General features: G+C 41.0%; 1 protein-coding gene across 15 annotated transcripts in view; it reads left to right on the top strand.

Moving 5' to 3' along the window:
- The window catches only part of AGAP1 (ArfGAP with GTPase domain, ankyrin repeat and PH domain 1), a 372,200-nt gene that overhangs the window by 234,055 nt on the left and 111,793 nt on the right, over positions 1-26,352 (top strand). For 12 of the 15 annotated variants that reach the window (XM_040560959.1, XM_040560957.1, XM_040560956.1 and 9 more), the window contains 2 exons: positions 1,593-1,761; positions 19,259-19,420. In XM_040560959.1, coding sequence (XP_040416893.1) covers positions 1,593-1,761; positions 19,259-19,420 — 331 coding nt within the window. The remainder of the gene's footprint in view (positions 1-1,592; positions 1,762-19,258; positions 19,421-26,352) is intronic. The other 3 variants (XM_040560960.1, XM_040560952.1, XM_040560951.1) reach the window with 1 other exon arrangement.

Here is a 26,352-nt window from a genome sequence, read left to right as displayed (position 1 = left end):
GGAAGGGTTTTTATGAGGAAGTTGATTGTTCCCTGTATTGTGCCAGGAGTGGTTTAGATTTGGAGTGAGCTTTTAGTCCATTCAGGTAGATTTACTTGTAATATTGATGCTTTAGTGGTACACAGAGGCCCATACGCTGCAGGTTTGGAATCAGCCTAATGAATATTTGTAGTCTTTTGTGTAATACCTTGTGGTTTGATTAAATTTTGTCCTGGATGCTTGGAGAACTGGAAGAGATGTCATTGTCAACGTGTCTTTGCTTGCACAAGCTTCACCCAGTCTTCTGTAAATTGATCGAGTCCTACCTGAAAAGGAGCTAGAACTTTTTTCCCCAGTTTCTCCCCACAGAAGATTTTTCAAGACTAACATTCCGTTGGTTTCCAGCTTAACTCAGTTATGCCAATTTCTTTTTCCAGTCTTTGGTACAAAGTGCTTTTTTTCTTGTAGTGTATATCCTCAGACATACAATGTTTGCCTTTCATTTTGCTATATTGCATGACCTGTCCTGCATTTCTTTTCATAACATAGTCTCTTTTTGTGATTGTCCTCATATTTGTTCCAGTTTCACTTACATTGTCTGGAATGTGAGTAACCATAATTGTGTGTACCAGGATATGAAAACTTGTTAACGGCTTTAGCATTCACCATCTCTACTGGAAGTATCTCTTCTTATGTACCCCAGGATTGAAGATTCAGTGGCTGTCTCACCTTAATGAACTGTCATTTGTCCTCTGATAAAGACACCCATGCTCATTTGCTTTTCTGTTTTCATCTCAAGAAGCCCACAGGCAATTTAGAATATGCCATTGAAGCTGGAAAGCAAAATTACGAGGCTGTTCTTCCAGCAGCTTTTTACAGTTTATAGAACTTCACAGCTCAATTCCTCCCGAATTTCTCAGAAAACAGTGCCTTGGCTCCAGTCAGTTGGCCATTGTCTTTCCACAAGTGATGGTATTTGCTTATTTCCCCTTTGTGTGCTTTCCAAACAAGAATTAGGAAAAGCCTTTTCCACTTCTGGCTTCCAGCTTTTAGCGTGTTTACTCTAATCAGACATGATTTGCATAATTTTCTCCCTGCTGTGATTTTTTTTTGGGGGGAGGAAGGATCACATTGTAAAGAAACAGTGTTGTAATTTCAGAAACGTTAGTAGTGCCCTTTTGTAACTTTTGTGCCTGTCAACCAATTTCAGCCACATTTTATAGAGAAACAGATAAGTACGTAAAACATTGAAGTAGAGAGGAGCTGCAAGTAAAACATGCTCATGAGAGACAGTCAGCCTCGTCTTGTTGTTCTGTTTGGGACCTGCCAGCTGCTGAATTTGTACATGTGGCTCAGAAGCAGCCACGGCATGAGTTACCTTACCCACCTAGCTGTTGGTGGAGGATGTAGTAGAGCTCAAGACTTCGGAGAGTATTTGTTGTTAAAAATGTAGACTGTATTACCTAGAAAATGGAAGGAAGGGGAAAACGTGATAGATGATGGCAGATGTAGGACAAAAGTCGTATGAAAAAAAGTCTTATGAAACTGTGTCATTAGATCTATTGCTTACAGAACTACCTGTTTGATATTGTTGGTTTTTTTTCTCTAATCAGGACTATATGCAGAATGTTCATGGGAAAGAAATCGATTTGCTGAGAACCACTGTGAAAGTTCCTGGAAAGAGGCCACCCCGAGCTACATCAGCTTGTGCACCCATTTCCAGTCCCAAAACAAATGGCCTCTCCAAGGACATGAGCAGTTTACACATCTCGCCAAATTCAGGTAAGACAATTTAATGCTTGGCAAACAAGGGAAGGACTGCTTTTCCAAATGTATGTAAGCAGTTGTCACGTACCACTAGGATGGGAATTATTTCTGTTACTAATTTATAAATCCAACTAACCACTGATAGGCAACTTTTAAGCCCTCTCTGATTACTGATCTGGCCTCCACAAGAGATTCTGAATTTCTGAGTAACCTTCAACATCCATGTTTTAAATTTGTTACCTTATACTTGTCGAAAACGTACATAATTCACAGAAGTTAATATTTCTGAATAATTGATGCTGCCTTTCTACTCACTTGTTAAGTCTAATACTTTGGAAAAACAGTTGTCATTTTAAAGGGCTATTTGTGGCTTCCTGATGACATCCACACTGCTTGTTTCCACCTTTAGAAGGATGCATAGTTTTGGACTTTCCAGCAGCAAGATTCTTCTGCAGAAAGCTATTTTATTTTGTTTATGGAAGTGGTTTATAGCTCCTTGTGAGCTCTAAACAAAGAGTTTTATTGTTCACTGAAGTACTTGTCCGTACAGCTAAATGGATTTTAAAAATTGCATTAAGGAAAAGCGTTTAAGACAATTTATCTTGTAAAACGCGCAGCTTATACAAAGCACATAATGGTATAGTGTCGATATAGAAGTTCTGTCAGCATGTTTGGGATGACATCCATAAAGCACCGAGTGGCTTTTCCGTTCATGGGTAATGTAGACATCTCAAACACAGGCTGACAAAACCACACAAGCACACTTCTGTCCCTGCGCAGTACACACTGCACAGGTAGGATGAGCAGCCGCAGGAAGGAACTTGGTGACCTGCTGTTCGAGTGTCTTCGGTTGGGTGATAATGGTTATCTTATGTTTCAAGTCAAAACGTATTCCTCTGCTTTTTCACGATGCAAATTACCCTGTGTTAGGGGAAGAGGAAGAAGGGTTTTCCTTCCAGCTACAGATGCTGCTCTTTGAGATGAATGTTTAAATAAAAATAAAAAATAAAGCCTTGCAGCTTTACAGTGGTGCCACAGAGCAGACGTCCCTGCAGATAAACAGTTCTTGTATGGCATGTTGTATTAGTTTGGCTGGGGACCTGATAGGTCTGAAGCCATGATTTCATCAGAGCCTTTTTCAAGTTGTAACCTGTGCTTCAAGAGGCATGGAGCTGGCATTGTCACTGGAAGAGTTCATAGGAGAAAATTATTCATGGTTGGTTTGTTTTTTCCATTTTGCTTTATAATTTAGATGACTGGGAATGGGGGGTGTTTTTCAACATATCCCATTATTTAGGGAAGAAAAGTGCTGGAGTGAGTCAATATATCAACAGAAAGGCATGTGTGCTTTTAAGACATCCGAACACTCTGAAACAGGCGAAAGTCATTTGATTGCTTCAGAGAAGTAAGCTGTAGAAAACGTGTGATGCATACTTGTAGGTTTATAACATGGAACTGAGATATTTTGGCCTATACTTAGATTTCTGGGTAAGAGGGAAGCAGCTTGTACGTGGCTTCAGTGAAACTGGCAATATTCCTTTTATTTCAGGGGTTTCTGTATATGTATTGCTATCTGTATGTGAAAATATACAGTAGGCATCTGTATCTGGTGGTAGTGTTAGCCACTGTGTAAGTATTGTGGCTAGCTTGAGGTTTTGTCACACACCAATTGCTTTGAAAGGAAAAAGTGAATTATGCTAGAAAGTGCAAATGCTAGAAAACAGCTCTGCTTTTAGGCAGTTTTTCAAATAACATGAGGGGGTTAGTTACGTCTTCTGTCTTCTCTAAGTTTCTTTATCATGTTTTTTACAAATACCAGAAGACATTTCTGTTGATGTCTGGCTATCACAGCTCAGAAGATCTACTACAATTAAAGTTTTAAACTAATTAATGCTTTCCTAACATATAAAAGAGTGTATCCAAGGAAAGGTGAACCTGATTTCTTTATCATTACCCACTTGAATGCCTTCCTTTCCCCTCTCATGCAGCTGGGAAACTACACTGATCTTTCTTTAACCTTAAGCAAGATCTTGACCTGCTTATCTTTGCATGGCTCTCTTCCCATAGATAAAGCAAACAGTGATGTATTATTTATGTTACCCCTATAGTTGGTGGGAAGCATAACTGGGAGCATCTTTATAACTTACTGGGGGGAGCAGGTAAAGGTAGGTGGGACTAAACAGCTCGGTGTTCTATGTGGCAGCAGTCAGCATGCTCATACCTTGCTACCTGCTGTCTTGTTCCCACTTTGGGTGCAGAGGGTGTTGGCTAAGGTTTTAGTGAGAGAGAGGGGTCAGTTCAGATGTGCACGTCTGTGCAGTTGCATTTCAGAAGTTCAGTGGCATGCATGGTGCAGTAGTTTCAGCCCTGCTGCAGTATTTTTCCACATAGTCATTGCTTCTAAAAGTCAGGCTGGTACATTCGTTCATTATCAGCCATGATATCTCTTCTTTCAGGATTTTTCTTCTCAAAAGGAGTTTTTTGCTGAATCACCCCCAAAGTTTGTTATTTTTTTTTACATAAAATTTGTTTCTTCTGCATGAGCTTCTTTGATTGAATCTTCCTTACTCTAACTAAAGGCCAGATTTGAGGTCTGTCTGGTTGTTGCATTTCTGGACAGAGTAATCATCAGCAACAAGAGAGAGGAGCTTTATTAAGAAAGCTGCGTAATGTTTTCCAAGCCTACTGAAATCAATCAACAGCTGATTGATCCAGGCAGTGATTACTAGTTTAAAAAATAAAAAAGACCTTACAGCAGACTAGATCTGGGAAACACCTGGCAGCAGCTCAGCTATGTATCGGTCTGTATGTCATTCCCAATACTCTCACATTCAGGTAAGATTGAAGAGAGCTGCATTGCAGACAGCGATTTTAAAATATATGGGGAGTGTTAGTATTGTAAAAATATATTGTCACAAGCTGTGCCTGGCTTGGTAGTCTCAACTTTCATGTGCTCAAGTGTATTGACAGTGGTTTTTATACAGAGGGGTCACAGCTTCTGATCAGTGGGACACCTGTAGGTATTCACTGCTCAGCTCCCACAGTGCCAGGAGGAGTCTGGGTATCTCTGCAGTTGTCTGTCATGCAGCTAAAGATATTTGCAAATTATCCCTTGTTCTGTCTGTCATGCTGTCTCAGAGCGTTTTCTCAGTTGTTAATACAGGCACAATGTTGTCTTCATTTTGAATGATGTTTTAAAATTGATCTCGGACTGAAATTGTCTGTTACTGTTTTTCCGTTGACAAGTTTATGTACGCAGATCTGCTCTGTACAGAGGAGGTTTGGACCAAGCACCAAAAAAAATCAACACTTGCTATTTTTATTTGTAGGTATGCAAATACCCTACATTCTTACTGCTTCACATTTTAGCTCACTCCCAAAACAGTCATGTTTTGTATTTCTGTAGTTTTGCCACTGCATATTTGATATGTGGAGGAGAGTAGTATTTTCCATGCTTAGAACTGAGGACGGTATTTCATTTAGTTGTTCAGTGTGATCAGGAACAGGCTAATTTTCCTTCTGCTGTTATATAATTGTGTACAGTTTAGTGAAAAAGTTATGGTATTACAAGAATACCAGTACTCAATTAAAATGTCCAAGATTGCTCCTGGAAATCAAATTCAAGTTCTTTGCGTATACACGGTGATAAGCCCAATACCACTAAAAGGATCTCTTTTTGATGAAATTGCGTATTTTCCATTTAGTATGTTCTTAGAAAGGGTTGAAGTTACTTCCAGTCAAACATTCAGACCAGAAGAGTCAGTTTGCAAATCTTTACAGACCTTTTGTACTGTACTTAGAGTTTATTGGTCATTATCCTTGTTGACTTCTACATATTAAACGCTGGGTAGGGGAGAGGAGGTTTCAACTTTGTCAAAAAATAATTAGTAAAATTAGTCTGCATTTTAAATACTGTGCTGTTGAATCTCAGGCCTGACTACTGTATGTAGTCGTACAGGAAGAATAGGAGAAGGAATTAAGCTAATTAGGGAGATTGTCATGAATTCAGGAGGGATATACCCAGTTATTGGGTAATATGAGTTGAAATATTCAAGTAGTAAGAGAAAGTTTTATGTTAGATCTGTTAATGCAGACGTCACATGCAAAAGAAAAAATTTAAAAGCATGTCATTCCCAGCACACTGAATTTCACGTTGCTTTGGGGCACTTCTCTGAACAAGATTGTTTCTCTGGTTTTAAAGACTGTTTGGTAAACACAGACATATAATAACCATCTCTGTGACAGCTATCCTGATCTGCAAGTGTGTTTACATCCCAAACATCTGGAAGCAGATCTCGGGGAAATAATCATCTCGACAACAAAAGCCAAGTTCCAATCCTTCTCGCAAGTTTCCATTTCAGAGACATAAGAAAAATAAAAACCAATCTGAGAATATATGAAGGAAAATAACATGATTGTTTCCTGCTAGGCTTCCACACTGGCACAAGAGCTGGAAAAAACATTTCCTTAGTGTGTATGTGGTAGGGCAGTAACCAATCTGGAACTAAAATGAGTGGGGAAAGGTTATATTCTCTGTAAGAAAACAAATTAGTGGAAAATAAGGCTGCTTCCCCTCTTGCAAAGCCAAAGGGCTTACCTGGCGGCAGGTTCATTTTCTCTCTCTAGAAGTTTTGCCATGACACTTTAAAAGTAAAACCTGGTCTCTGGGCTTTCTTGTTTTCTGTGGAAGTGTAGTTTGGGGTTTATCCTCTTAACAGCTGAGATTGTCTGATTCTCCTAGGCCAGGATGGGGCTGTCTTGCTTTTGTTATGTAAAGGTTTTAAATCACAGATTTCATACTAGGGCTTTATGAAAGGTGCTCGTACTTGTCTGCTAGCTTGGGAGGGTTCTGTGAGTCGGGGGAAATGGAAGCTTGTTCCGTTTAATATGCAATCCTGAAGTTGTTACTTTTAAATCAAAGATGTTTACTATTGCTTAAGTCACATAAATAATATAAATTTAAATTTAAATTTGCATGGTATTGGACATCATATTGTTGATGTGCCTAATCTGGAAGTACTTCAGAAGAGGATAACTTGTGGACTTGCTCAGTTCCAAGTTCATCTAACAGTTGGTAGCTTATGGGAATGCTGTTAGAGCCAGCACCCCAGTGAATCAGCCTCTGGACAATTCTCCACACCTTTTAGAAGTGGACTTGGTTCTTGCTAGCTTTGGAGCACGGCCAGGTCTGGATTTTGGTACTCCCACCTTAGGTTAGTTTTGACCTGGCAACCTGAAAGTGAACTTAATCCCGTAATCTCTTCCAGGAGTCATTTATTTCTTCTCCTGTGGTGATTCCACACCAGTGGGTAGCTCAGCACCACCATACTGCTCTCTCACTCTCCCTCCTCAAAGGACCCAGGGTAGAAAACGTGACGCAGAGGGCTCGAGGATTAAGGCCCGGACGGGCAGATTCTTTGCCAGCTCCCGTCATGGACAGAGCCAGGCAGCGAACGCCCAGAGCCGCCTTCCCCAGCTGCCCTCCTCCACCTGCTGCCCCCAGCGAGCGGCGCAGTGCAGGGGGCGATGGGTGGGGGCTGCAGCTCCGCCGCTTACCTTGGTGCTCACTGCCTTGCCCTGCTCTGGCCTGGGGTCCCTCCCACAGGACGCCGGCCTTCCCCAGCCTTCCTCGTGTGTCCCCGGCCTTCCCTGCGTGGCCACGTCCACCCACTGCGCCTGGGCTCCTCTCCACGGGCTGTGGTGTGGAGACCTGCCCTGCCATGGGACCCGTGGGCAGCACGGGAACAGCCTGCTCCACCGGGGGCCTCTCTCCTGCCCTCCTTCTGCAACGACCTCGCAGGCTGGAGCTGGCTCAGCTCTCACAGAGGGCACAGAGGCCTCCCTGCAGCCCCCACCACCACAGCCTCCCCACGTACACATAGTGCACCTCTACAAACAACCCCAAGCCCCGGCTACAGCAGGAGCTGCTGATGTAGAAAGTTCACATCTAAAAATAGCATATGGTGTAGGGATAAATTGTTCCTGATTAACAGTTCATGTAAATAATTTGGTGCTATTAAATTTACTTATGATAGTGGATGTAGAGTATTTGAAGCCTCCTAAAATGTGTTAGCTCCATAGCCATCATTAAGTATGTTAAAGGTTATCTGCTAACGATATGTGACATTTTGGACATGTTCAAAGAACACCATCTTCACATTTTTACAAATGTGCGTTTTCTATTTGTTATTAATTGTGATAATCTATCAAATCAATGCAGTGGTCATTAAATAAACTTATTTTACACTGAAGTGCTTGGAATCAGGCTGAATTGTAATGGACTGCCTTCCAGATTTTTCTTTTAAGAAGGCAGAGAATTGATTTCTAAATTAGACTGGTATACCTTTAGTGTATGACTTCTGATCTAGTGTCTTTGGATTCTAATACGTCTAATAGTTCTGTTCTTTAAACACAGCATTTTTTTTCTTTTAAGCCTATCTTATCTGCAGTCCTACCTATCATGTTGGGTATCCATTTTCTGTGGCACCTGAATCATAGCTGCTGAGTCCAGAGAGAGCCAATACCCTCAGATATGTGGCGTACCACATGCAGGAGGGGAAGCATGATGTACAGCTGTGGGTCTGTCTTTTCATAGATTGTTATTTCTTTATTTATTGATTGGAGGTTACTGTGAGAATTTAGCTGTTATGATCAAGCTATTAATTAGGTTCTGATTAGTAAAAATGTATGTCAAGCAAAGAGCTTGCTGTCACCAGCAATTGCTCCAAAGCCTGTAGGTCTTGGATGTATTAGCAAATGTATGCAGAACTGGGTCCAAAAGTCGTGAATCTGCTCTTAACTCCTTACTTGTAGGTGACTGAGGTTTTGTGCTGGAGCACTGTTTCATCTCTGGTTTGACAATGCCAGAATTTATCTGGTTGAAGTCTTAAGAGGCCAGAGATTGTTGGTTAGCATTTTGCTACTAATTTTGTAGTCTGTCATACACGAGAAGACTTAACACGAAATGTTTTCTTTGCTTTAACTTGAGCATGAGTTTTACGATTCTACCACAGATCACAAACACAAGTTTGTGGCTTACTTTTGTCATTAATCACCCAAGTCAATTTTCCATTTGGTTGGGTTTGCTGTTAGTTCAGTGATATACAGCTGTAGTGAATGAAAGGAGAAGTTGTCACTTTGCACGTTTTGAAGGGAAAAAGAATCCCGGTTTTTAAGTGCATTGGAGATTTCCCTTTCATCCCACTAGAGGGTGATTCCTCAAGGTCATCTCTTCCAGTTTGTTCATGCCAAGATTTGGTCTTTCTAGAACCAGGCGGGGAGAAACTTGCAATTTCAGTTCTCTCTGTTCCCTCCTATCAGGAAAAATATTAGTGCTAATGAAGGAAATATTTGATAAAAACACTGCATTGGTTAAATCTTGGAAAAGAACAAATTAGCTTGGATTTTCAGGGCACTATAGGTTGTTTTATTAGAGAAGGAAGGAAACGACATGCTATCTTAGGATTCCTTCTTTCTTACATGGGCGAACAGTGTCCATCTCCTGACGATGAGCTAGCTGAACAGCAGAAATGTGTCGTGAACCTTCCTGTGGATGCCTGTAGATGCCAGACAAGTTGCAGGCGTTGCTGATCAGGCTGAGCCTGTTTCACTCTGGTTGATTTTATGCCTCTGTTGCTCCGTATCCTGCATAAAAATCACGGATCTGTCTTGTCTATCCGATGTGATCTTGCCGAGTTTTGATGGTTACACGTTGTAATACTAACCAGTTGGATGTTAAGACCTTTGCAAAATTGCTCATTCTTTTTCCCCCAGTGATTTTAAAATATTAAAGCCATCAGGAGGGTTGAAGCTGATTTACCAAAAGGGAAAAAAAATTCACAAATGTGTTTTGAGTATTGAACTGCCGTTGACATCTAAAGTCCCAACCATGCTGTTTTCCTCCACACTCCAGCAATCAGGACATCCAGCAAACCCATAAAAAACCAAACTAATAGCATGAATATTCAGTGACCTAGAATACTAATTATTGTCATGAATATTAATGTGATCGGACTTGCTTTTTCCTCTTCTCTTTCTCTCTGGCTCTTTTTTTTTTTTTTTCCACTCAGCCGGCTCTAAAGATGGGCCATAATGAGAGCATTTAAGAGAGAGAGCGCTCTCCGCCGTGACAGGGACCGGGGTAATAAGGAGAGCTTGATTAACGTGGTGCACTTGGGGGAGAGATGAGAAGATTCACGTGGGCCTGTTGTGGGGGAGGCAATGAGGCACCGGCGGCTGTGTTGCTGCTCCCTCAGATTAATGAGGCCTAAGAGTGCATTAGGAACAGTGACAAAGGTTTGATCTAATGGGCTCAGTCATTTTTCCTTTGAGTGACAGACGCACAGAAGTAATTGGCTGTGCAGAATGGCAGCTCATTGGCAGTACTTAAGGATACATTATCCCCGTTGTGTGGCCCGCAGAGGCTGTTTATCAAAACTGCTCACACTGCAGACATGCATTCACTTAGCTGCTGTTACAGTGGCAATAGCTATATGGAAAGGAAGAGTAATATCACATATCTATTGTCTCTTTTTCAAAAAGAAAGTTTCTTTGTTCCAATTTCTGAAGAGTCTGGAAGATACTTGAATGCTTATGGTCTTCCCCCCATCTCGACGAGGCCCTGGTTACAGCTCGTAGGATTTAGGATGGCATTGTAGGCTTGCGGAAAGCATCCGAAGTTAGTTTGGTTATACTCAGTTTTGATACAGATACTGTGTGCAGGTGAGGTTGCCCATCCCCTTTCGTTATTATGAACTTCCACAGACAGCCAAAGGCATTAGAAGGCGTTTTATGTCAGTTGCCTGAGGCCCCTACACGTGCTTCACTATACATGCAAGCAGCATAATGTCTCAGAATTAGCTGGTTTCGTGGTGTTATTGTTGCAAAGTTAAATTCACAATTGTTAACAGGATTCAGCAATATATTCAGCAATTCAAATACCAGCAATATAAAATAGACCATTTATCAATTTTAAATGGTCACCTCTGGGTCTTCAAGCTTTACCAAGCAAGAAACCTCTAGTAGGACCCTAGAAAGTGATGTATATCTTATTTATTACAGTTATGCCTGCCAGGAAAGGGAAACTTACCTACAAGCACACTTTGATCCCAGAAGAATAGCCAGGCATCTTGAGCAGAAGCATTTCATGAAGAATCTTGGGTTTAACTTTCTTTTCGAAGAGATGTCTTCTCAGATGACTTAGTTTTCCTCTACTCTTGCTGTGTTGGCTTGGCACGCTCTGAGAATAATAGCTTTTCTCGTTATACTCCCAGCACCATTTCCTTCACCGCTAGGATGTTTCTTGGCATTGCCTTGTTTGTTCATTAGTATTGACCCTTCTCGGTTTGTACACTACTAATCAAGCCCCGTTCTCAGAGGCTGCCCTGCCAGGCTGTGAGATGGAAGGTCTTCCTCTATTAATAGCTGCTTATCTTTGCGAAATTTGTTCAGAATGTAAACACTTCTGAAAATCTTAAAAACGAGTAAAACCCACAAGCAAATCATTTGCTACAGTATTGAAAATTATTATCGGCATATTGAAGAAGAGTTTCAGTGTTGAAACCAAGGACTGTTTTGGACAGATGCTATAGTCTCACTCTTTCTCATTCCCCATACAAATAATCTCATGTTATTTTAGGTCCCTGATAAGCCCAAGGCCAAAATGATGTGCTGTTTGCACATGGCAGTCAGATCAAAATCAGATCAAATCCATAGCAATACTTCGGTAGGTTATCCCCATTAATAACCCTACTCGAGAACTAGATTAAGGAAGTTTGAACCTTGTAGCCCTGGTCCCTCTGCTGCTCTTCCTGAAAACATGACCAGAGCAACCTGGCTGCTTCCCTGCCCTTCAATGCTGGCTGACTTGACTTGATCGGACAAGGAGATGCTGTTGGGATAGGAAAACAGTGGTTTAACCAGATTTCAGTGCTGGGCATGACATAACTCCAGAGTTGGCAAAGAAAGGAGGATACATATTTAAAAGCTGGGTGCTGGGATCTGAGATGGCAAACTGATGGGACCCAAAGGAGTCATTCCCAAATTTTCCTCAGCAAAAGCAGTGGTTGTTCCAACATTCGTACTTATTGGAAAGCAGAAAGCAGTGAAGGCAAAGAGTGGCACTGCTTCTTCATAAGCTACTACTTATGAAAGTTTTGTCCACTGGAAAGATTTCTGTGTAGTTCTGGGAATTAGTTCATAAGCATAACGCAGAATTGAAGAAAGGGGTAGGGAATACTTTTAATATTTTTGCAGCTAGCAAAATGGCCTCTTTATTTTTTCTTCTGCACCCTAATGCCTGAGGAAACTTCAGGGAGCACTATTGGATATGATTTTTTAGCAGGGAACTAGCAGCCAGTCTAATCTACTTGCAGTGGCTTTTACTGAATTAGAGGACATTTCAAGAATATGCAGTATACTTGCAACATAAATTGACCCAACATGATTTGAAACAATTAACCCTCTGATATCAAGAGTCAGGATTTCCTGACCCACAACTCTAATGTATTTTTCATTAGTTCTAACAGCTGGTGAGCAGAGCCCTCTGGCCTTCAGAGGTTTATTTCTTTTTTGGAAGAGAAACTCATAGTGAACATGAAGAGCAGAACACAAATAAAACATGGCCGTGGTGAAAGCGTAGCAATAGGCTGGTTCATCTGATTCAGTCTTTCTCTGCATCTGTGCAGCCATTCCCTGCAGGTCTCGTATGCTGTGGCTTCATGAAAAATATAGTTCTGCTTCACAACTCTAGCAGTGTATGCTCATCTCAAATTCAAAGGCATTAGAAGCATTTCTGAACAAAGCTCCTTGCAGCTCAGTGATCTGTTTGGGAGTCGGTGGGAAATCACAAATATGTATGCAGCAATGAATGGAGATCACCTGCATGTATTTAAGACACTTTTATCTCACTTTTTATGGTACGGTTGTGAATTATATTCATTCTGCATTTGTAATTAGTGGGCGGCATAGTTGGTGAAGGCTTAAAGTGATGTGTCCATTAAAATAACCTGTGCTGCCCAGTTATGATTCACTATATTATTTTTGTTAAGTTGAAATACAGCAAAAGAGGAATTGCTAAAATGCTGTCCACTGTGCTGTTCTATTACAAGAGCAACATGACAAGGGGGGAATGGTCTTAAGCTAAAAGAGGATAGATTTAGATCAGACATTAGGAGGAAATGCTTTGCTGTAAGGGTGTTGAGGCCCTGTCCCAGGCTGCCTAGAGAACCTGTGGATGCCCCATCCCTGAGTTGTTCAAGGCCAGGCTGGATGGGGCTTTGGGCAACCTGATCTGGTGGGTGGTGTCCCTGCCTATGGCAGGGGGTTGGAACGAGATGGGCTTTAAGGGCCCTTCCAACCTGAGCTGTTCTGTGACAAAAACCCTGAATGTTTTTTCACAGAATCGTCTAGGTTGGAAGAGACCTCCAAGATCACCTTTTGTTCTTCTTGGGCAGGTTACTGAATGAATACACGTAAAATAGCGTTTATGATAAACCTTGTTTATTATATGTTTTCATTAAAGGTGCTGTATCTTACAAAATTTTGTCGTTGGGGTTTTACTTATTAATACGCACCTGACACCTGGTATGGTCCTGCATTTGTACAAATCTTAGTTATTTTCATGATGTTTCTAATTATTATCTGACTTTGCCCTTATGGTCCATTGTTTTGTAGATATGAAACAGTAGTTCAACTGTGTATGAATCACAGAATCAGGGAGTGGTTTGGGTTGGCAGGGACGTCAAAGCCCACCCAGTGACACCCCTGCCATGGGCAGGGGCCCCTCAAGCAGAGCAGGCCCCATCCAGCCTGGCCTTGGGCACTGCCAGGGATGGGGCACCCACAGCTCCTCGGGACAGCCTGGGACAGGGCCTCACTGCCCTCACAGTGAAGAAATTCTTCCTTATGTCTAATCTAACTCTCCCCTCTTTCACTTTAACATTTTCCTTTGTCCTGTTACCACACTCCCTAATAAAGGGTCCCTCCCCAGCTCTCCTGCAGCCTCCTTTAGGCACAGGCAGGCTGCTACAAGGCCTCCCTGGAGCCTTCTCCTCCCCAGGCTGACCCCCCCCCATCTCCCTCAGCCTGGCTCTGTAGGAGAGGTGCTCCAGCCTCTGGCCATCCGCGTGGCCTCCTCTGGCCCCACTGCCACAGTGCCACGTCCTGCTGGTGCTGGGGCCTGGAGCTGAGCGCAGTGCTGCAGATGGGGTCTCACAGGAGAAACGCCAAAGTCCCAGCGCAGGAAAATGAGATAGGTTCTGCCCCCAGTGTGTTTCCAACAGCCTCTGAATTTGTACGTATGTGCACACGTACGCGTTTGTCTGCTTAATTCTTCTTATGCTGAGTCCATTGTCTTGACTTGCTGTTTGTGGCTATTTACACTGAGTAGATGGATTAAAAAATAATAAAATTTTGTATGAGCACACTGACTTTTCTCAAAGGCTCTTCTACTAAGCATTGAACAAAACTGAAAATTACCTTGAATCTTAATTTGGGTGGTTTTTGTAGAGCTTAATTGTTTGAACATTTTGTAAGTGCGATCATAACAGGGTATTTTATAATATCAGAAAAGATAGTTTTAATAAAGCTGTCTAGAGCTAGAAAAAGGAACTCTTCCTTTGATGCTCCTTTGGTAGATGAAAACATTTTTGTTCAATAGGAGACCAGCATCTTTTTTTTGCTCATTTGAGACAAGTTCTGGCAACATACTGATATTCATTCAAATATAAATGCCATATTCACTTTGAAATGCAAATTGTTTAAAGAAAAATAGCATATGGTAGAGGTAAGTACCTTTTCAAATCAGCTCCTACACTTTAGGGATGTGAGTACAGCTAAAATTATTCTTTGGAAAGAATCTGGAGCCTTTGACACGTTGAAGCTTGAACTAATCAAGGCTTCCCAGTAAGCATATACACATATCCATATCAAGGAAACAGTGCTGAGAATACATGGATTAGCATAGTAATTTAACTGCCCCCTGCTAATCAACTTAAGCAACCAGCTGATGCATATATGATGTATTTGAAGAGGCGCTCTTTCAGAACTCCAGAGTGGGCCAGGTAGCTGACCATGGGTTTCATGGCAATGTTGAGATATGTATTTATATCCATCTGTGTACGTATAGGTAGACGTAAATATATACGCGTGTGTGTATACATGTACAGATGGGGAAGACAACAGATGCAGAATGCGTTGTCATCGCTGGTAAGAGCTTAACATGAAGGCTGCATATACCTACAGGGCTTACCTTCCAGTGAGTATTGTTGCTCTCCTATTTTTAACTTGCCTGCTAAAAGGATGGGACAACTTCTGCTGTTGAAGCTTCATCTTGAAGCAAAAACAAGGGACAGTTGCTTTGTGGAGGTGAGGACTGGGGTTTTCCTGGTACAGAAGGAAAAAATACATAGGATTGTTTGTAAAAGCCTTATGCAGGAAGAGCACAAGAGCAGCAGTTAACTTCCGGTAACCCTTGTTTGGGTGTGACAGCATGTATTACTGCATACTGCTGCAGTGGAATACATGTCTTGGGCATGCTGCACTTAGATTGAGAAATGAGAAGAAATAGCAATAGATTGGGAAATTACAATTTTTAAATAAGGTTGTAACTACGAGTTTGTGCTAGAGCTGAACCCCTTTTGGTGGAGCAGGGAATGGACCTGCTGTAGGTGTATTGTGTAAATCAGCCCTTCTGATGTCTGCTTATGGATCCTGACTTGCCTAGTCTGACGCGTTGAGAAAAGATCTCACAGTGTGTCAAAAAAGTGGAATTTAACCTTGAATGAAGGTATTGCAGGGGGCAGGCTGGTAACAAGGTTATCAGATGGTGGCAGCAGAAAGAGCTGAGTTGGGTTGTATCATGGATCACTAAGGTATAAACAATGGGACTTGGCAGCTATTTCTTGCTAACAGTCCATAGCTTTCACAAATAATGAAAAAAGAATTCCCATTTGGTTTGTAGTTTCTCAACAGATGAATGTCATAACCTGAGCTGCAGAGTTTCAGGAGATGGCATTAAGGCAAAAGTAAAGCGCTTGGTGCTGCCATGATGATGTGTAAGTCTTAATGTTATGCCAACTGTCCTTTTAAAGTTTTGGTTTTGCATCATGGTCAGAAAGCAACTGGACACTTTGATTAAAAACAAAAATTTGTGAACTGGACAAAAGCTGTCAACATACCAACATTGTTGGTCTCTGCAATTCAGCCACTCAGCACAGAATAACGGTGATGTGTCAGGCAGAGATGTCCAGTAATTGTTTTCCGTTTTCCCATGATACCTAGGAAATGCTCCATCTCAGCTTTCACATCCCAGTTTTCTCCCTCATGATCTTTGTTACAAAGATTCTCTTTCAGGAATTCATCAAATGTAGCTCCCTGTTTTACTAGGCGCAGAATGAAAGATAGCTACAGGCTAAAAGTGTGCTTTGCTCTTCTGTCTGGCAGGGTAGATGCCATTTGTCAGACACTTGATAGGAGGAGGAGGCTTGTGTGTGTTTCTCAATAGGAAACCTAATTGTTTGTGAAAAATAAGTTGTTTCCAAAGCCATTTACCAGTAATACTCTGAAGGTGCCGCAGCAAAAATAAAGCAAAGAGTTTGGATTAATCTGCCACATAATTGTCACCTGTAAATTCGATTTGGTAAACTCAGTCAGTTGAGTTAATTGCAAAGTGAAAGGCTAATAAACAAATTCAGAAACAAGACTAGAATAAAGTTAGTAACTTTTCTGTAAGCTCATTTAAAAATAATTAAATAAAGGATCTGTAGGGATCTCTTGTTTTAAGTTTTCATCAGAGGACCGCAAGGCATCAAGAAATGGAATAGAAGTCATTTTTCTGTTTAAATGTATCAAGGTGCAAATTGTTCAAAATATTTTGAATCAAATGGGAAAACAGAATAGCTTCTGAGCTTGAAAAGCTCAGTCTTGTTTTGCCTTGAGATGGAAGAAAAAGGAAAAGACAGTTTAGTCATTCACAGAGCCCTGCAAACGTTGGTTGACAGGAACTATGGAGATCATCCCTGCCATCCTCCTGCCTGAAGCAGGGCTGTTACCAGTGGTGGGTGGGTTCAGCTGTGGTTTTGTGTAGCTGAGCTTTGGAAACCTGCAAGGACAGAGATCCTCCAGCTTCTTTCTGCAGCCTGCTCCACTGCTGCATTTGCACTTCCAAGCTGCGGCGTTGCTACTGCCTTCTGTCATCTCCCACTGCCTAGCATTTGGCTCCCTCATCTTTGTAAGTTTCTTTTTGGTAGCAGTAGGTGGCTATTAGATCAGCCATTCACTTCCTGCTCACCAGGCTAACCAGCCCAGCTCCTACAGCACTTGTAGGCCTTGCATTACTAGAACTGTGACCATCTTGGCAGTTCTTTGCTGGATCTGTTCTTGTTTCCTTGACCTCTTGAACTGGGGGACCCATGACTGAGGACAGTGTTTGAGATGCCAGTCAGGGTGTGCCCAGCTCAAAATGCAAAATGTCAGCTAGCATTTCCATTTTCTGTTGCAACTTTAAAATACTGAGCAGTAATTTGAACCTCTGCTTTGTGCTTCCCTTTCTGTAGGCCTGTTTTCTTTGGTAAACTTGTTTTGGACAACTTGTTTTTTGTTTCAGAAGGTCCTAAAACACCAGCCTAAGCGAATTGCTTTCAGTTGATGAGTTGAGCACAGTGTCCTGAAGGGGACCAGTTGGAAGCATGAATTTTTTCCACAGTTTGGCAGATGACATTCTGATCATGGAGTTCTTGTGAACAAAAGAGTTGCCTGGGGAAGGTGATTATAGAGGGAAATACGTGCCAGTGGTTAATGTGGCACTGCCCAACACAGTTCCAAAATCCACCTTAGACTTGGTGTAATTGAGCAAATTGTTTTAGTATCTCTGTATGTGTTTCACGTCTACAAAATAGAGATTGTTGAACAGAAGTTCCTGAGACTGAGAAGTACATTCAAGACTCATGCGGACAGGTACTGTAAGAGATGGATCTGTGTTAAGGGCTAGAGTTGAGATTTAGTCTTGGGAAAAGGAGGGAGAGAAAGGGACAATTATGCCAACTCTAATAAACACAAAGTAGTTCACTAAGCTCTGCTGTCTTCCCAAAGGCTGCTCTGGGAAAAGACATAATGATAGAACTGGGAGTCAGGAGATCTGGGTTTTATTTTCATGTCTGCCACAATCTTCCTTTGTGGCCCTGGGTCATTTAACCTCTGAAAAATGGGGGAAATGATAGCAGATAATTAACAACCTCACAGGAGCATTGAAAATTAATTCATTAATTTTTCTGAACTCATCAGCAGAAGGTGCAATGGAAATCCAAAGTGTTATAGTATCTTATAAAATTGTGTCCGTTTCTTTCTCTTTACATATATTTTTAAAGAGTATTCTTAAAACCATATAAGACCTGTGGGGTGTCTTCTGAGAGCAGTCTCTGAAATTCAGCAGTGCCTGATGCCCTTAGGAAGATCCTGCCATGAAGAATGAAACTAGCATTGTAAAATACTTGTATTTTTATAATATGCAAGTTCTGTGCCAAGAATGGAGTAAAAAGTGGTCAGAAACAAAAACTATAGCGCAGACTTTATTTTGCCAATGTCAAGTTTTGAGTAAGACTACCAGAAGTCTCAGTTTCTGGAAAAGTTTCATTCATTTTGACTTAAATTTGATACAGTAATATCGCATTTCATGTGTATTATGGGAAGAAAACTGTCCCTGTTGCACTCCTCCATGCTGCCCAGCATTTTATAGTCTTAGACCTTATGGATTGTGAAAATACTAAAATTGTGTCTAGTGTTTACTCTTTAACACTGTTTTTCTTTGTATCTCACCTTTTGTGTATTAAGCTGTCAGAATTGTGAAGGGTGCATTTCTGTGGACCAAGACATGGGAATTATATTCACAGTCTATGGAAGGAGCCTCTGTGGTGTGCTTTTTGTGTCACGATACTGCTTTAAGATTAAAAAATCTGGAGAAGTTTTTTGCTTGGTCTTGTAACAGTAGTAGTTACTTGTTTGCCATCCCTGTATTGTGGCCATCCCTGTATTGGGGGACATAATTATTTGAAACGTTATTTAGAGTTAGATTGTTTGAAGCTCCTCAGGTTGAGTGGTTTTCTCGTTTTGGTTGCTAGTGTCAGCAGTGAATTTCAGGGAAGAATTTTCCATGCTCAGTCTGTCTTTTGCGTTATACCTGTAACAGTGGAGAACCTATACAAAATGTGTCTGCTGGCAGGGTTGTCAAAACTTGTGTTTTCCAGTAGATGAATGAACAGAATGAGCTGAAATCTGGAAAATTTAGGCTATTTTTTTGTCAGAAGTATCTGGTGAGCTTTTAGTGGGCTGCTGAAATCGGTGGTGCCCCAAGCTGGTCACTGGACTGTTGTCTTCAGAGTTTCAGGGAGAGCTGCGCTGGTTTGTGTGTTGGTTAAGTACTTTCTTTTTTCTGCTCTGTTAAGATGCACCCATCCATCTTCATGTAAATCAATTTTATCTTCTCTATTGACACGATTTGTTTTCCATTTATGTCTAGGGAACGTGACTACTAGCACATCTGTGTCTCAGATGGCCAGTGGGATCAGTCTAGTCTCCTTCAACAGTCGTCCGGATGGTATGCATCAGCGCTCTTACTCGGTCTCCAGTGCAGATCAGTGGAGTGAGGCAACAGTCATTGCAAACTCTGGCATTAGCAGTGGTAAGAAACCTGGAGCTTGTGGGGTTGTCTGCTTTGGGGTGAAGAGAATTTGGTGTTTTGCAGTTAAAAGAATAAAACCAAAAAAAAATGATGGTGTTCACGCAGATGTTCTGTTGGAAGCCAGACTCCTAGCATCTGAGAGGAAAAGGAGAAATTACATGAAAGAACAGATCAATATTTTTTTCAGTGGGAATAACTAATGTAATTATAATAACGCTCAATTTTAATTTCAGGTACGTAATGTAGGTTGTTCGCTTTGTATTCTTATTTGCTTATTCTGTGTGGTAGGTATTAGCAGTAAATTATCCTGCACATCTTTTCAGTGGTGTGTTTTCATTGTGGTCTTGTTTTAAAGGATGCGAATGACTGGCATACTTTTTTTTTTCCATGTAGTATTTTCTCTGCAGAGTGTTTAACAGCATTAAAAGGAGTAAACACTGTTCTGGGTGGCGTTTTGCAACAATGGCAGCAGTGAGATAGAAGGAGGTGTCCTTTTTAAAGGATATATAGGATAGTAAAAAAAAAAAAAAAAAAAAAACATGTGTGTATATATACACATCTGGCCTCAGTGGAGGGCAGGGAAGGACAGAGGGGCAGTGCAGTGCAGTTCACATGCCGCTGGCCTGCTCAACAGGGACACCCCTGGGGCAACCATGGCAGGTGGGCTGGGACTGGAGAACTGCTGTTGGGGTGTACTGAGGCAGGTGGATCTGTGGGCATGGGGTTTGTGACGGGCAATCAAGGAAACCATGGAAAGCTCATGAAACAGAAGTTAACAGGTGGAAAGGAGATGTGTATGAAAGCACTGAGAAGAAATTGAGAGATTATGGATAACATGGGGGAAAAAAGTATGTAAGGAGGGAAGGAAAGTATGTAAGAAGGAGGGAAAAGCTCATGGTTGTGCCAAAAATACTGAGAATTACAGGAGTATGACAACTATTTAATGTGTCGCATATGTATCTTTATGCTGCGTAAGGTTTGTGTCTGACTATAGCCCTCTCTGGGAGGGTTTAAGCAGCTTTGGAAAGCTTTTCAGTGCCACCTTCTGAGAACAGCGAGTTTAAAATCTTAGCCACCTCAGCTCTCAAGTTCGTACTTGCTTAAGCACGGCTGTTTCTCGAGCTCTCAGCTTGTGGCCAGCATCTTCAGGAGCATGGTATTCGCATCAGAATGATACGGATTTTGATCAAGAGGTTTCTAAAACCATCACCCTGTTACTTCGGCCTATGTGACAGCAAGAGATACTTCTAAGCAGAATGATAAAATTCCCTGGTATGGTTCTCTCCTGTGTCCACCCAATTTACCTGTTTCTTTGGAAACTGGTTAGTCTCCTAGGGCAGTCAGTGTTCTCCTTCTCCAGCTTGTTTTTCTTCCAGCAAGGAGAGTATTTTCTCTTTCACCCTGTGCTAATGTACACGGCCCTTTAGACTAACTTAGTTTCAGTTAAGGCTGTATACTCGACTCTCTTCTCCTGAGCTGCTTTGTTATTTTAACCTACCTCAATTCTACCTTCCTTTTTAAAGGTTATACCAGAACTTCAGCTTTTTTGTGCCCTTCTTTTATACTATAGCTCTTCAAAGAAAAGTTGCAGAACATTGTATGTTTTCACTGGAATGAAGGCAAGTGAAAGACAAGATTTAGTGTCTGGTCTTCTACACCTGCCATGCCTCCAGACAGGTGAGCAGGTACTGGCCCCTAGCCAGCTGTGGAAACTGAGGCTGCAGTGGGATTTCTTCAAATACAGAATTCAGTGACTTCCTAGAAGTGCCATGTAATTAATATGTTGAAAAGTAGAAAAACAGCATAAATACCAGCTTCTTCCCTTTCCATTTACTTTGTAATGCTGTTTCTGCTTTGGAAAGATTTGCTGGACTTGTCTTTTGCTCCTGGTGCCATACTACAGCTAGCTGTAAATTACTGCTGAAGGGAACCTATTCTCCTATACAATCTCTGTACTCCAAATAGATGCAGTACCTTTTTCTGACTTGACGTTCATATGTGATTACTTCTGGATCAAAAGAGATGACAGCAGAAATTATCTATGAAATATTTATTCAAAAAATGAAGATGACTAGTGGGTAGTTATGAATTAGCCTGACTTAATTTCTTGCAGAGGTTCTACTTTTTGGAAATAAGGAAAAGTTGCTTTATTTTCATATGTGGGGGAAATTGTGCTAATAGTGATTTTTAGGCAACTAAATGCCAGCATAAACAGAAGTATTGTAATAAAACTGCTGCAAAACATCAAGAATAATTCATTTCTATGAGTGTATCATCTTTCAGTAAGCTCTTAGATGTGTCCTTTATGCTGGCAAGTTGACGCATGAAAAACCCTTTTTAATTTCAGGGTTTTTCTCCATTAAAAGATTTTGAATTTTAGTCATAAAAAGATAATACTGTGAAAGCAGCAGGTATGGAGAGAAGCTAAGCATCTTTTGGAATTCAAATGCCAATGTACTGGAGGATATGTCTGCTTATTGTCACATGGTTTTATTGTAGACAAAATAACATATTGGGATTCAATTTTTCTCTGCACCTTTTTTTTCACATTAAATTAATACTTTGTGTGGCTCTGGAGAACTTTTCAAAGTCTTCCGAACCAGACCTTTGGTTTCCTGGGGCTTCTGTCTTTCAAGCAGCTGTGAACATCTCCTAATTAGATAAATTACTTTGTAGTGGGCAGAGCCACAAAACAGGAGGTGCTGGATAAATTAAAGGGGAAAAATAGAAAAATCCATTCTCTGAAATGGAATGCCCCACTGCTTTATGACTATTACTGTTGTAAGGTTTTACATTTAAGTACCTGAGGTTTAAAATTAAATGTCTAATATAATTTGGCACTGGTAACATGAAGCCTGTGACTGCCCTCAGAGAAAATCTAGACAGCTTAGTTCACTGTTTCAAATTGCAGTCTGCTTGATAGTGAGCGCACCGTGCAATTGGGTCACTATTTAGCTAAATACCACATGCTGTTCAGCATAATTTTAAATTCAGTAACATATTTGTCTTAAAACTTAGAAATTTAAAAAGACTGTTCCAGTAGTACATGAAAAATTAATGCTTTTTACATTTTTTTCTTACTCTTGTAAGTACTTGACAGAAGTAATTTTAGCAGCAAGAGAGAATAAAAACTGGGGGCAGTAAATCCCTGTCCAGGAACCTCTTGTGTGGATTCTTTATGGACCCAGAATTGATCTACATGTCAGATCCTGATGTAGTTTAAACTGTTTATCACCCTAATGGTGGTAGAGAGACCATGAACATCAACTTATAATCCTCCATGAAAGAAATTGGTGTTTGCAGTCAATGAAGGAGCAGCTTAGCTTTATTGATAGATTTAGAACAATTACTGCAGCTGCAACTATTGGCTGATAGGTTTTCCTGGATCGGATTGGAAGCCTGCGATTTTTTTTATTTTTATTTTTTTGATAAATCTTGATGGATAATTTTTTCACCAGGAATTCTCTATTGTTGCTCTCTGCTGGGGAATAACAGGGTCGTCTGGTCTCAAGAGAGCCATTTGTAATCTGCTCAGGTGTCAAAGTTTGGTTCAAGACAAGGTATTTCTGTGTTACAGATGTGCCTTTGTGGCACACCTCTTAGGTCTCCTGATTGGTATAGGAAAGAAATGTACATCTGCATGATTCCTCTTCTGCACATTCAGCTCTTACTTTATTCCTTGCATTCCGTTTGTTTCACAAGCTTTCTTAGCTAGAAAAAGCAGGGCTATTCTGAGGAATCTCAGAAATGCTGGCCAGGAATACTGCTGTGAAGCATCTGAAACTTGAGCAGAAAACAGCTTTCCGATGGAAAATAAACCTAATGATTAATATTAACTAATGATGTTGCTGCCATTAATGAAAGATGGTGCTGTCTGTCCTTCAGTCTTTACAATTTGCACATCTTTTTAAAGAACTTGAGAGACAGATCCTCAAACTTAACAACAGTGTGGTTTGTTGTTTTTTTTGTTGGTTTGTTTTTTTTAATGGAAGAAACCACAGCCAGCTGTATTAGATAGCAAAAAAATTAAGTTCACAAGACTTAACTCACAGAAAACTGAGGATGAAGAATTAGCATGTTCATTCTCTTTTTAAATGTTAAGGTTTTTAGTTTGGCTTCTGAGACTGTGCCCTGAGAAATATCAGAGTCAAGAATTTCCTTTTTTAGAGATACAATCTTAAGTGTTTTGCATGGGATGGGGATTTCTTTACTCTGGACTTCCAAACTCTCTTTTGAATTCCAGCATGATATAAAATTCTGCAGATATAAAATAAATCAAATATGTGTTTAAATATCATCCACTTAGGTTTTATCACTATACGATTGCTTCTACAGGCCATTTGATCTCTGCTGTAATTTATATAAATTGTAATACCTGGTGTCTTTTCAGTTTCTAACAGTTTGATGTTAGGGTTTATTAATGTGAAATTGAGTTCTCACTGTGCCATGGGGTATGAGAGGTCATTGGAGTGTTTATATTAATGCAGACCTTACAACTTGCCTTACTTTTCTGATCATAAGCACTTGGAATGATTAAATGGGGGAGTCTTGTGCTGTACATTGTCGTAACACTTCCATTTCAAAACTGAACCAGAAAGCATGTTTTAGAGTTGTTTGAATTCAATAGGCATGTTCTTGACTAGGATAAATTACATAATTTCAAATACATTTATAGAATTTCAGAATTGTGTTAAGTGGATATAAATGGCTGAGGCTGGAAAAGCTTTTTCATCCTTCTTAAAGAGGAAATAATTAACTGAAAAGCAAATACAAAGAAAATTTCTCATTTTTCTAGCTGCTCTAGAGCTGCTCTGGTGTTTCCTGAAGTTTGTTAATATGTAACACTGTAAAATTGACCACATATAAGGAGGTATGTGTGCAAGGAGTTTACATTGCCTTCAGGAAGAGGAAGGAAAAAGGAACATTCATATACTTTTTACGCCCTTTTGTGATCAACAAACAAATCACTTCAGGGTAAACCCTGCTAACAACCACATAAACCTATTGCCTTTACTTTCTAAACAGTCTAACGTGCCTCGAGGAAACCTGGATTTTAGAGGACTGCTTTTTTTAGCAATTTCAGAAAATCGGCCCTTTCAGCCTGAAGTTTCATACTCAGAAAGTTCCAGGATCACACTCCAGGTGACGTCCTTGACAAGCTCTTACCTGAAGCACCTCAGTCAAGCAGAGGGATTGCAAAATCAGTGCCTGTGCCTTTACTCAGTCTCGAGAGGGAGTAGGAAACTGTTTTCTTACAGTTCCTGTGGCACCTTCTCCCCTATTAGCTGTGGCTAATAACGTATGGCAAGAATTATCCTGCAGGACTTCGAGTTTCAGATTGATTTTAGTTTATACACAGGGAGATGCAGTTTTGTGACCTGTGGTTCCCGAAAATAACGTAAAGCGTGCTGGGAAGAGTAATTGCAGAGCGTGGGCATGACAAATAAGTTCCTTACAATAAGAAGTTGATCTCAAACTTCACCTTTGGTTTCAAAGCCTATTACAAGTTGCTGCACCTCACTTTTGAGAAAGAGGAGAGAAATCTCCCTGTTGTATTTTCCTGGTCAAAGAAATTTGCCGAGTTCCCCAAGTGGCCTGCCACCACCGCCTCGTTTAGCCTGGCCTTCACTTGCACGGAACTGGTTTGTTTCGAAGCATCACATACCTCTTTCTAGGATCCTCACCATGAAGTGGGTGAGGTAGGGGTCTTGGTGTTCTTCCACGAGGAAGGTACTGCAGCTAGATGTTCTGTGGTGGTCTCGTAGGTGTGTTGTTTGTTGTGTTTCCATTGCAGCATAATGAACAAGAGTCTGATGATATCAAAAGCCTATCTGATATTTAAATGAGACCTTAGAAGACATGTTGTTTCATGCTAGTTTCTATAACTCTTTAGAGCAGAAAGCAGCCATATCACTTCAGTGCTTGGCTAGAAACGGGAGGTCAGCAAGGAAGTTTAAGTATTGTCTAATAGATCGAGAATTAATTGAGAAGGTGGCATGTTGCCTGTGCCCAACCCGAGCTGGAAGGTAAATGGGGAGAGGAATTGTGAAGCTTCTGAAATGTGGGCAGATGTCCCTTTTCTCTTTGCAGTGAGCTTTCTTCTCCAAAGAATGAGGACAAGTTGTCTGAGAAAGGCTTCAGAGCATTAAACCAAATGATGTACCTTGTATTTTCTGTGAACTTACTTGTTGCCCAACTGATGTGCATCAGGAAAACCTGTGCTGTCGTACAGATGAAGAACACTGTGAGGCTGTACCACAGGCAACAGAGGCAAAACCTCTGCAATCCACTCCTCTGGTGCAATGGGGGTTCAAACACTGCTGGCTTGCTTTCTTCTCTCAGCATGCCTTTTTAACCAGGTTATCCAGGCTGGGGCTGCAGTTCAGTGGACCTCAAACTGCCGATGAACCGTTGCCATTGGGTCCCACTGGACTCCGCATCCAGTACAGAATGTATTACTACAAGATGAGCTAAAAGGATGAAATACATGAGAGCAATTCCTCAGTTGCTGTATCCGTGATGAAGGGGGAGAGATGGTGCTGATGCTTTGAGTCATCGGCAGTGAGCTGTTGCTTGCAAAAGGCTTAAACTGAGCTGCACTGAGGTTTTAGTTGAAGGATTTGGGGAACGTGGGCATTTCTGCACAACTTTGGGTTTGAACTAAATATTTCTGTACTTACTTAGCGGTGCTAGTTAAATACTGAGTTATGTTATATGGATTTTCACAGTTCTGCAGCTCTTCAGAAAACCATCTGCTTTTCCTGTTTAAGATCATCTTCTTTCCAAGCTCCCCCCCACCCCCGACTAAAACATAAAGAATTGTTGCATGTTTCAATTACATCCTGTGCTTGGTTCCACAACGGCAAGAAATGTGAGTTTTCATCTTCAGATAATTTGACATTGGCAACCTCATGCTCATCTTAATCTTGTTG

Source organism: Cygnus olor, chromosome 6 (genome assembly GCF_009769625.2).
Source record: "Cygnus olor isolate bCygOlo1 chromosome 6, bCygOlo1.pri.v2, whole genome shotgun sequence".
NCBI classification, from domain to species: domain Eukaryota; kingdom Metazoa; phylum Chordata; class Aves; order Anseriformes; family Anatidae; genus Cygnus; species Cygnus olor.
Note: the sequence above shows the minus strand (reverse complement) of the source record. Positions and strands in the feature narration are given on the sequence as shown.